Below are 12,485 nucleotides of genomic sequence, written 5' to 3' on the forward strand. Positions count from 1 at the left end.
AAAGGAGTAAGGTGGCTGGTGAGACGGAAATGGGGGCTTAAGGTCCTTTAAATAGGACCCAACCCCGAAGATAAGGTTTCCTCTCACAGCGCCAACTCGCCGAGTTGGTCATAAAACCCACGTGATCAATCCACCTCTACTCGACGATTTAGGGCATCCAACTCGTCGAGTTGGTCAAACAACTCATAAATAAATATATAAATATTATACCTGAGAGTCGGGATGTTACATATAATAATTTTTTATTTATATTTTTGATTTGTCATAAATTTAATAACATTATACTTATTTATATTGATTTTGCTTTGAAGCTTTGTTTTCGGCCTCACTAGTTTGATTGTTTGTGTTCCGCCCTTGAACCCAACGCACTCAAGCACCAAGTAATAGAAAAGAGATGGCGGCGGCCAAATGATGGGTACCCGAAGAAGTGTTAGTATTGGCACAATCATGAGACGATATTTCAGAAGATGAGAAGACATAAAGACAAAAAACATAACCATTTTTGGAGGCGAGTTACAAAAAGGTTCTACAAAGGCATGAATCTTCTAGAATATCGTTCAAAACACCAAGTGTACTTCAAATGGGGGTAAAACAAACAAAGAAGTCATGTTGTTTAATGATTTATATAACAAAATGAAACGTCAATGGAAAAGTATAGAGAGTGATGAAATGATTTTGAAGAAAACTCTAAAAGTGTACCATCAAAAAAATAAGAAGGCGTTCAAGTTTATTGAGTTTCGAAATATCATAAAAGATAACAAAAAATTGGAAAATGTGCAAAACAACCGATGAACATATCGATAGTGGTTCAAAGCTCTCAAGAACATCTGAATATGACTACACTACATCAAATGCTCGTGTTGGGTTCGACCTCAACGATGATGAATCCGTTCAAGTTACACCATTTTTCCGACCAATGGGATGAGACAAAGTAAAAGGCAAAGACAAATGCAAAGCGATAGATTCCGATGACTTGAACTAAATAGGGGACGATACGAATGATATAAAACGAAGAACGATTTTTTTTGGCAAATTGCTTTTGAAAGAAAGTTTCAGAAACAAAAAAATAGTAACATGCAAATACTAATGATGGACACATCGTGCATGACCGATGATGAACTTGAAATTGATTTGACGATGAAGGTCGACGTTAAAAAACGTCACGCTAAGTAGGTTTAAAATTTCTAGCCATTTTTAATCGTTTGTTTGTTGTGTGTGTTATTTATTTATATTTTTTTATTTTGTAGGTTTAAAATTTCTAGTTTTTTATTTTATTTTCGAAGTGTTTAGATTTTTTTAATGTCATGTTTTTTATTTATTTCTATATAGTACAACATAAGATTTTATTATTATTATTATTTTTTTAAAATTTTGATGTAATGAGTTGTTATGTTTTTTTTTATTAAAATTGAAAATTTTATTTAATTAAATTGTTAAAAAAAATATAACATCACACCTAGTGGCTAGTGTGTGGCAAAAACCACACTTTTATGTTAAAAAACATATGATAAAACGACACCATTCCTTCGACCTTAACCATCAATTCTTTTAATCGGATGCTCCATAATTATCATCCGAAGTTAAATCTTTAGAAACTTCGTGGGTTCGGCTCCTAAACTAAAGACATGACCTTGCAATTAAGCCACACCTCCAATTATTTACAGCCTTTGTTTTAATACATAAAAATCATGTACAGTTCAACTTAACATTGAAAATGATTTATATCTAACATCATCAAAATTCAACGGCCGAAAAACGAGGTCATGCCATCATTTTCTTCTCATGCACGTATCTGAATATTCACTTAACCTTCAATGCATTTTTAATCATTAACAAAATAATAGCATTATTAAACTAGTTTAGGCGTGTCTATTTTGTCATTTTTAAATCCATTTTATTTTAATTTATAAATTGCTAAAAAAAATCGCATATTCTCGATTTTATGATTCATACTTGAAAAAACAAAATCCCACGGTTCACGTTTTCATGTTTGCGTCATTTTAAGTGGCATACATTCATTTATTACTCACTCTCTGTTCGTATTACGTCAGCATTTAATATACATTTAAATTTAGATGCATCCTTTAAAAATAGACTGAATATATTGTATATAATATACTGCAAATTCTTATATATATATATATATATTAATTATAAACAAGAAATTGTCTCAAATAATGCAACATGTTTATGCCTTTATTTTAATTCTGTTATAATTGTATTAGACAAATGAACATTAAACGTTAAACGTCGCCTCTACAGATGGGGCAAGAACCCTGCCTAATAAGCCATTCGTCTATGCATTCTAAGTGAAATACATGTCTGCAACTTGGTAGCTCTCTTCCTTCTTCTTCGTTTTCAAAATCCTGCAAACAAATCGCACAGTTTATATCATTGAATTCATCTTCCCTTTGATTAATCTTAACTCGATTTGCAAATCGGCATTTTGGTAATCTGCTAAAAGCATCTTCCGATAATCCTCTTGTCCCAGTGGTTTCAATGTCGAACATGTCAACCAAACTCATCTCGATTGCATTCGTCTGCCATTGATAAGCTTTAAGCATAGCTGGACTAACCCACTCAACGAACACTTTCCCATTTAGAAGACTACACAGCAGTGCTACCTGTACAACAACCACAAGTTCGTTAATTGCTGCTTAAGCACAATTGACAATACAACTTAAACTGCACAAAGTACAAACGAAAGTCAAAAACCTTCGAAAATGGTTCGCCATTAGCCATCATATCCATGATCTGTAACGCTGTTATCGCACCAGTGACTGCACCCACACCGGCTCCACGAAGTAGCCCCGTTTCCGTCGTTTGCCCTTTGATTGCGCCGGTGATTATTCCGATAAGTGCTCCTCCTGCATCGTATACTCAATTTCGTTAATGAAATTTCTGAATCGAATTGTGAAATTGGATTTAGGGGAAGAATGAAGAATGAAGAAACGAACCTAATGCGAAGGCGCAAGTGAGAAACGCTGAGAAGATTCTGTTGATGAGATTTAGAAGAGTCTCGATTTGGAAATCAGGCATGGTGTTCGCCGGCTGGAGTAAGATGCGGGAGGAACGGAGGGGATCGGTGGAGGTGGGAATAACGTAGAGGAATGGGAGTGGATTGGCATTGAAAAGGAGAAGGGAACGCATTTATAGTGGAAGAGAGTATAGAAAACAGAGGAAAAGGCATTTAATATCGAAGATAGTTTTCAATCTCTATAAATTTATTGAATCAACGTATTTTACTTTATGTTGTGAAAAGATCATACTGTATCTACTTAAGTTGATATGTTACTTTTAAAATTTATATTTATAAGAGTAAATTACTGAAATGGTCCTTATGGTTTGGTCAAAATTGCACGTTTGATTTCTATTTTTTTTTCAGATCGTCCCTGTGGTTTGATTTTGTTGCGTTTTTCGTCCCTTACATACATAAAGTTAGGGACCAAACGTGTAATTTTGACCAAACCGTAGGGACGAAAAACGCAACGAAATCAAATCACAGGAACGATCCGAATGTCAAAAAAAAGTTAGGAACCAAACAATTTTGACCAAACCATAGAGACGATTTTAGTAATTTTTTTTGAAGATAAATTCCATTTCCATTAAATAAATTTAGTAATTTACTCTATTTATAAACATATATTATTACCTTCCCGTTAGACCGGAGGGTGTGCGAGGGATTCTTCCCTCACTTTTGGTGGACCATACCCCTCTTTCCCTCACCTAAAAGTGAAGGAATTGGTGGGAAGCTATTCCCTTACTTTTTTTTTTTAATATATTTCATACATATATTATACTCATTTTTGTAGGGAATTAAAAACCATGAATTTTGATATATATATTTTTTATATTTTTACAGTAGGTATATAATTTTATAAATATTAAAAAGATAAAAAGAAAAAAAAAAACTGGCCAATAGCATGAGGAGAGAGAGTGCGACACCCACTCTCCCACCTTTTTTCCCGTGTTTCTTTCCCTCACCCACGGAATGGTGTGCAGGAGTGAGGGAAGCTTCCCTCACCCCTTTCTCGCACCCATTCAGTCCGCCCTTAGAAACCAAGGTCGGTGGTAGTTTTTTTTTGGCATTTTTATTATTCTTAATTATTTTTTTTCTTTTTTAGTCAATACCTGTCAAGTTTAATCATTGTAAAATTTTTACTTTTTTATCCTTGCTTTGAAATTTCAATCACTACGACTATGACAATTTCAATCCTTGCCTTAAAGCTTTTTAAAATGAATTTGGAGACCATAGAAGTTTCAAATTTATTCAAAAAACATCATTCAAATATTATATATTCAAAAAACACTCTCAAACTAAGACATATATATATATATATATATATATATATATATATATATATATATATATATATATATATTCATAAAACACCAACGAAGTACATATTCTATTCAAAAAACACCATGTTATGGTTTGGGTAACTTACATGTATTGTCACTAACTTTTTTTTCTTAACTCGGATGGTCCCTAGTGTTTATATTTCTTTTGCCTTTGGACAATGATCGAATTAAAAGACTAATATAATCTTATTAGCATTTAACATTTATTTTTATTACTTTTTAATTATTTATACAATTGATAGATTTAAAATAAATAATAACAGAAATTTTATTTTGCGTTCGGACAATAATCGAGTTAAAAGACTAATATACCCTTATTAGTTTTATTTAACATTTTTTTTTGTTACTTGTTAATTATTTATACAATTGATATATTTAAAATAAATAATAACATAAATTGTATAAATGATTAATAAATAATAAAAATAATGTTAAATGAAAGTACTAAGGGTATATTAGTCTTTTAACTCGATCGTACGGTCCCTAGCGTTTATATTTATTTTGCATTCGGACAATGATCAAGTTAAAAGACTAATATACCCTTATTAGTTTCATTTAACATTTATTTTTATTACTTGTTAATTATTTATACAATTAATATATTTAAAATAAATAATAACATAAATTATATAAATAAAAAAAATGCTAAATGAAAGTAGTAAGGGTATATTAGTCTTTTAACTCGATCATGGTCCGAAGTCAAAGCAAATTTAAACTAAAGGGACCGTCCGAGTTAAGAAAAAAAAGTTAGGGACAAAATATGTAAGTTACCCCAAACCATTGAGATGATGTTTTTTGAACAGAACGTGTACTTCGTTGATATTTTTTTAACATATGTCTTAGTTTGATGATGTTTTTTGAACATGTGATACTTGAATGAGTTTTTTGAACGAATTTGAAACTTCCATAGTCTCCTAAGTCATTTCCCCCTATTTTATTAAAGTTTGTTAAAATTTCAATTTCATCCCCCATTTTATTAAAGTTTGTTTATATAATATGAATTTTCTATAGTTACCATCCCTTAACTCTAAATGTCATTTTTGTCTCTTCAACTTTAAACTTTATAAAATGTCATTTGCATCCCCTCGACTTTTTAAATTTTTGTGTCTATCCTATTCACCGACATTTTTGTTAGTGGTATCGACATTGTATATTTATTATTTAAAAAATACAACGCTATCTAATTTTTATCAATATAATTATCAAAATTCAATTTACAAAACATAATGGCGCCACCGCAACGTGCAACAGGAAAAATACTAGTTATAAATTTAGAATCAAATAAAAAGATTGTAACCTTAAAAAATGATTCTTGATAATTGGTTTTTAGTTATTTACCCTTATCTATTCTTAGAATGATCAGACCGGAGGATAGTGCACACCACGGTGGGTTATGTGTCACCTGTGGTGGTGCAGTGAACACGACATTGCCTATATATATGTGGTGGTGCGGTGGAGCCGCCACAAGAGGGAAGGTTACCACACCCAAAAACCCAACAGACATATACCAACGTTCAAATTAACGACTACTTTTCAAAACCTATTTTTTTCTTTTAAAAAAGACTATAAATACCATACTCCATTTCATACATTTCACACCATCACAGTACATTTAATTCATACAAAATGTAACATCCAATTTTTACAGAAGAAATCCTTTTTAATTAAGGTAAAACACCATTTTCATAAAAGCCGAGTTAGGAAAATTCATTTGCTTAATATACAATTCTTTAAAAATTAGAATAATATAATAACTGCGGAACCCCAATGTTGCTGATATGTGTGTTCAATCACATCTTTGCCTTCCCACGATCATCAAAGGTACCTAAAAAACATTTAATCCACAACTATAAACCAAAGCTTAGTGAGTTCCCCCAAAATACCACACACCACAATATACATACAATGCATGCACACATGAGCATGCAGTTTGATTGGATCGTCTCGCAAGGCCTATAGTACACTTGGACCAATCTCCCGAGCCTCAAGTCTAAATGGACCGCCTTGCAAGGCCTACAGTACACCTAGACTGCTCTCATTGGCCTCCATTCCATGACTGGCCCGCCTTCCATAGCATACAACTAGTCCTCATCTGGTCTATACTATACTGCTAGCCTGACCCGGGTGTCTTGGCCTACTACACATATTAGGATCTGATGGGTTTTAAGCATATCTACAAATGCTATATGATCATGCAACCCTAATTGCTTTGGATCTAAGTTTTTCACTAGTTGAACATGCAAATTGAATACCAAAGCAAAACCCTAGATCTAGCATATAATTTTGAAACTCATATATAATTAGGGTTTAGAAGATTACCTTGCTTGTTATGTTGTAATAACAAGAACACCTTGTGGATCTTGACTCTTGAAAGCAAAGTGCCTCAAATGTTGCACTTCTAATGGCTTACATACACTTGTAGCAAAAGGATGAGAGGTGAGAGGAGGGAATGCACTTAGAATTTCGGTTAGGGTTCCAATTAGCAAGCATAGGCCGAAATCCCTAAGTGGTGGGGTCTTTATATAATTGAGGGTTGCTAGGGTTTTCAGTTGGAAACCCTAATTTCCTGCTTAATGCTTAAGCAACCCATGGACCCTTATTATGGAGCCTTGGACGAAAATCTTATAGGGCCTCCTATAATTTTCGTCCACTCCATCATAAGGAGTCCAATAGCCCAGTTTCACAACTATCAATAATTTGCAAAAAAAACCTTGTTCCTTTAATTAGTTCCTTCAATCCCAAAATTAATTCCAAATTAATTTCTGATTAAATACTAAGTAAATAATATGATTTCTAATTAATATATTATTTTCATAATACATTAATAAATCATTTATCAATCTCTCTCTCCAAAATTCATCTTGTCAAGTTGCTAAAATGAAGGCATCCCAAAAGGACCATACTACTATCAAATCAAGTACATACCAGTTATAGTTATGGGCTTAGACACCTAATCCAATAGTCTCCCACTTGGATAAATATAGTAACTATGATTGCAAGTATGACTTCAAAATTTGACTAGCAATCGTAGCTTTCAAAAATCGTTGTCATACTCTGACCTAGTCAGTTACAAGTCCTAAGATAAGGGATCATATAATCCTCCGTTCTGCAAGATATCATGTGGACAAATGACATGGAATAGAATCATTCTTAATGTCCAACAGTTTGTTTCCCAATTTCTGATTTGTTTAACGATGAACTTAATTAAACACATCAATTCAGTCTGACCGGGACCAACACATAAGTCAACACAAAATCATCGAGGGGCCCAAGATGTAACACCGTAAATTTCAAGACAAAATTTTCATTTAAAATAATCATTTTACTCTTAGAAACACTTGTTTAAAATCTTATTCATAGTCGATTTACAAAACATAACTCCATTTTCACTTGCATAGAAAACCTGGATCCTCCAAAATATGACTCTTTCTCTGGTGTGTACAATCAAGCCGGTGCCGTCCCGTGATACTGAAAGAAACCTAAAAAACATCAAACAAAACACTGTAAGCACGAAGCTTAGTGAGTTCCCCAAAAAACCACACATAACACATATTAGCCACTCGAGGCTATAACTCTGTGGGTCCGTGCACCCAAACTCTGTGAATCCTCAGGTTCTAACTCTGGGAACCTTCCGGTTCCAACTCTATAAACATGCACAACATAAATCACATAGAAATAATGCAGTACAACACATCACGTACATATAGCATACAAATACTCTAATCACATAACTCTGGTTACCTACTCAAGGTAAAGTATAGTGAGAAGACTCACCTGGCAAACAGGAAGCAGATATCCCCACACTTGAATCTCGAACTCGCCACCGCCTAACACGTAAGGCAAATACTCTCATGAATATAACTCTCGAGACTAGAATAAATCCTCTCATAACACCCTCTTATGGTTAAAAGACTATTTTACCTCTCTCTTGGCCCAAAGGCCACATCGCTGACCAAACCCTAAAAGTCAACGGCCAACCCTTGGTCGAAATCAAAGTCCTCAATCTAAGTCAACCCCTGACTGACCCTACTCGCCGAGTCAACCCTGTGACTCGTCGAGTTCCCATAATCAGAACTTCATTCAATCTGCGACCTAACTCGCCGAGTCACCCCGAGACTCGCCGAGTCCAACAACTCTGAGTCCACTCGCACTCGACTCACCGAGTCATCCCTCGACTCACCGATTCTCGGCTCAACCAGAGAATATTTGGGACTCTTCGACACGACTCGTCGAGACCAAGGCTATCTTCAACCTACTCGCCGAGTTGTTCTTCCAACTCGTCGAGTTCCAGGCCATCTTCAAGCAACTCGTCGAGTCGACCCATGTGACTCGCCGAGTACCACCGTTCTGAATCCATTTAGAAGCACTCCAGGCCATGCAATTGATCCAAAACATAGATCTAGCCTCCTACAACCCATCCATCACGTAAAGTGGCAAACTTTACGTGAATCCAAAGAGATCTAAGCCGTTTGCACATTGGGGCTAGGGTTTGGGACATGTAAGCTTCACTAAACACTCCAACACAGGGACTTTCATGCTCTCTGATTCTTCTCCCTTCCAGATCTGAGGTAGCAACCTCAGATCTAACCTCTAGACTTCCCATTTCATCCATAGACAATTTCTCACAAACCCCAAAATGAAGAAACAACATAACAACAGGTCAATAACGAGATATTACCTCTAAGTGATGCCCCAACTGCAATGAAATTCGAATCCAAGCAAATCCCCTTGCTCCAAGCCTTCAATCTTCCCAAAATTCCTTCAACCATTACTTCTCCAAGCTCCAATCCACTCAACAATGGTGCTTCTCCGTGATTTAGGGTTTTCTGGGGCTCAAGGGGTGATAAAGAGGCTGGGAGGAAAACATAGTGATCTTTATATAAGGCTCAACCCCGAGAATTAGGGTTTTCTCCACTCAGCGCCTACTCGCCGAGTCCATTACACTGACTCGCCGAGTCGGCCACTTAACACGCGACCAGGTCGCGACTCTACTCGCCGAGTCCGCACATGGACTCGCCGAGTCACTCTTTCCCAATTTACTCTTTTAGCCCTTCAACTCTACTCTTGATATTTCGGGATGTTACAATTCTCCCCCACTTAAATTAGGCTTCGCCCTCGAAGCCTACAACAACTCAACTACAGAAATACTCCCACAACATGCCACCTAGCCTTAATCGGACCCACTCTTACAAGGCATACCCATCGAAACTCGAACACACTTTCCCTTTCCTTACGGTGTCCTGACCACTGTCTCGAACCGGGCACCGGATGTACCCTCAGATAACCACACTCAACGATCCGAGAATTACCCATGAAGCATCACTGATCCAAATCTCAACAATCACTTGACCCATAAGGGTTAGAAGCCATGAACCATCGGATCCCCGATCCAAATCCCATCCTATCCAATCCGTGACGACAGAAAGGCCCACTCTTCAATCCCAGAGCAAATATCATGAGTCCTCTTCTTGCACTCAAGCACCCAAGCCGCACCAACCTTCGCACTCTCGGGTTAGGAGAACCTGTCGCACTGATGACATCTCTAACGTCCCCAGGAGACACCACCACTACGCACACGACCCTTGATCAGAATCAAGCTGGGAGTCCCAGACTCCATCCCTACATCCAACCGAGGATCGTCTCCACTCTGATCTCTGGGAATCAAGCTGGGAGTCCCAGGCACCAGGTCAGCTTTTGACTCCATAGCTGAGCCTCCAAAGGTCACCCAAATCATGATCCAAATATCCCACTAACTTCCTCCCTGTGACCACTATCCCGGCCCCGTGACACGCAAGTCACGAAATTCTCTTTTCCTTATGCAAGAAAGTACAATCCAACCGAGGATCGTCTCCACTCTGATCTCTGGTTTCTGCTGCGCATATCCCTTGCCATCTCACCACATTCCCCGACAGAGACGGGGACCCCAGTCTCGCCCCCGGTCCAACATCCAGGCTCCAAAAACTCAATACTAGGGCTACTCAAGCCCAAAACTCTTCCACATCATACACTGATCGGAGAACATTCCATCATCACACTCTCTTGCCATCTAGTGAGCACTACGGCTCCCCGCGGTATCACAACACCCTCTGACTAGTGAGTACTACGGCTCCCTGCAGTATCAAAACACCCTCTGACTAGTGAGTACTACGGCTCTCCGCAGTTTCACAACACCCTCTGACTAGTGAGTACTACGGCTCTCCGCAGTATCACAACACCCTCTGACTAGTGAGTACTATGGCTCCCCGCAGTATCACAACACCCTCTGACTCCACTAGCTCGTGCTCCACAGACTATCATAGGCGGCTACCCATACTCGTCTCGAATATTCATCATAGACTCTGGAGGCAATCGTCATAACAGATGCCCACCCTTGCGCAGATCCACTCTCCCAAGTAATCTCCCTGGATGCCCATACTCGAAGGGCTATCACTAGTTCCATAGATACCTGATATACCACAAGTCGTCTCAACTCAAGATTCACGAATAACTTCGAAATAAAGATATCAATACCCGGATACCTCAGAACACCCCCACCGAACATCACAAGATCCTGCCACAACCACAGATCTCCTGCCCCAAGCACCATATAGATGCAATAATACATTCCCTCTGAACCCCATAACTAGATCTTCATTTTTCCCAAGTTGCAACTTCGGTGTATTCAATTTCTCAATTGCAATACGAAGAAATGCTAACGCTACGAAATACGCTGATAATTCTCCGAAACCCTTTTTCCCGCCGCTCAAAATCCAAACAAGGATACGCATACCGACCCGGGAGTTGGCTGCCCAATCATTCTTTATCTACTTGCCCCAACACCGACCAATACCAGATTCCTGACTAATAAACACCTGTCGTGGAGACATTCATCCTTTTCAAACAAGTACTTCCCGCATTAACTCACTCTGACCCCTTTCCTCGATCACCGACATCTCTGGTCTCATGATTTCTTACCGCATATCTATATACTCCACTTATACCTGCTCTTGACAAATCTCTGCTTTCTTACATACGGCACCCGGTTCTCCCCCACTTAGGGTTCGAACCATCACCAAATAGCACGCAACTAACCCATAACTATATTCTCCAGCAAAATCGCACCTGCCCCCAGAAAGTGCTACACAACGCCCGATAATCCCCCCTTAAGGAAATGAATCGACCTCATATACTCTGAACCTCTGGTGAACTCCTCAAGAACTTCTCGTCACGTCTTCCTCTAGCCATTCCAAATCTCGTACCAATTTAGTACCAAACAACTCAACTGCTCGATAACATCCCTGGCTCATAGACTGAACCATAAAACCATCATACCCCTCACCTCAACTCATTAACCAACGCTCCAACACCGGGATCATCCCAAGAACAGGAACCCACTCCCAAATTCAACACCCATGGATAGAAAACTCTCGGCACCGCTGAACTCGACTGAACTCCCCGCTGATACCACTACCGTACACCCGACTAAACTCAATTAGGTATAGCGTGGCCCTCGACTATCTTAGTCCCAACTGACTATCTGCTCATGATAGATCACTGCCTCGCGGCACACATGCTACCTGATACTCTGGTGGGAAATCATCGTCAATGACGACCTGCAGGGTTTACCCCTAAACCCAAAACTAAAACATCATGCTCCTCATTTTTTTTTTCACACGTACATAATCAGTACCTCCCCGATCATAGGAGGTGACATCTCCTTTATCGACTGATTGCCCAAATCAGATCGAAATTCTCCCTTCTCACTGACTCCTTAATAAAATACTCTAAGGGGCTCTCGATCTCCCTCTCAAGGGACGCCTCATCGAACTTACTCATGACCGAATAACCAAAGAACCACAAACATCCTTCACTATGACCCATGGTACTCATTCCATGACATCTCTTCTCAATATGCCCCGGTGTATGGTACCCTAACCATAACATCACTCCCCAATCCGCTCCGATGTATGGTACCCGGACCATAACATCACTCCTCAATCCGCTCCGATGTATGGTACTCGAACCATAACATCACTCCTCAATCTGGTCTGATGTATGGTACCCGAACCATAACATCACTCCTCAATATACTCTGATGTATGGTACTCGAACCATAACATCACTTCCTCAATCTGCTCTGATGT

The 12,485-nt window shown here is 38.3% G+C and overlaps 1 protein-coding gene across 1 annotated transcript; it reads right to left on the bottom strand.

Moving 5' to 3' along the window:
* Window positions 1–2,175: 2,175 nt before the first annotated feature.
* Window positions 2,176–3,183, bottom strand: LOC145005394 (NEP1-interacting protein-like 1). Its single transcript, XM_078964473.1, has 3 exons — window positions 2,958–3,183; window positions 2,716–2,867; window positions 2,176–2,624 (listed from the first exon to the last, which is right to left on the bottom strand). Exons 1-3 carry the CDS (start codon window positions 3,148–3,150, stop codon window positions 2,244–2,246), a joined length of 726 nt encoding a protein of 241 aa, XP_078820599.1. The 5' UTR covers window positions 3,151–3,183; the 3' UTR covers window positions 2,176–2,243.
* Between the last annotated feature and the right edge of the window lie 9,302 nt (window positions 3,184–12,485).

The sequence above is a fragment of the Lactuca saligna genome, chromosome 7 (genome assembly GCF_052625555.1).
Source record: "Lactuca saligna cultivar CGN05327 chromosome 7, ASM5262555v1, whole genome shotgun sequence".
Taxonomy (NCBI): Eukaryota; Viridiplantae; Streptophyta; class Magnoliopsida; order Asterales; family Asteraceae; genus Lactuca; species Lactuca saligna.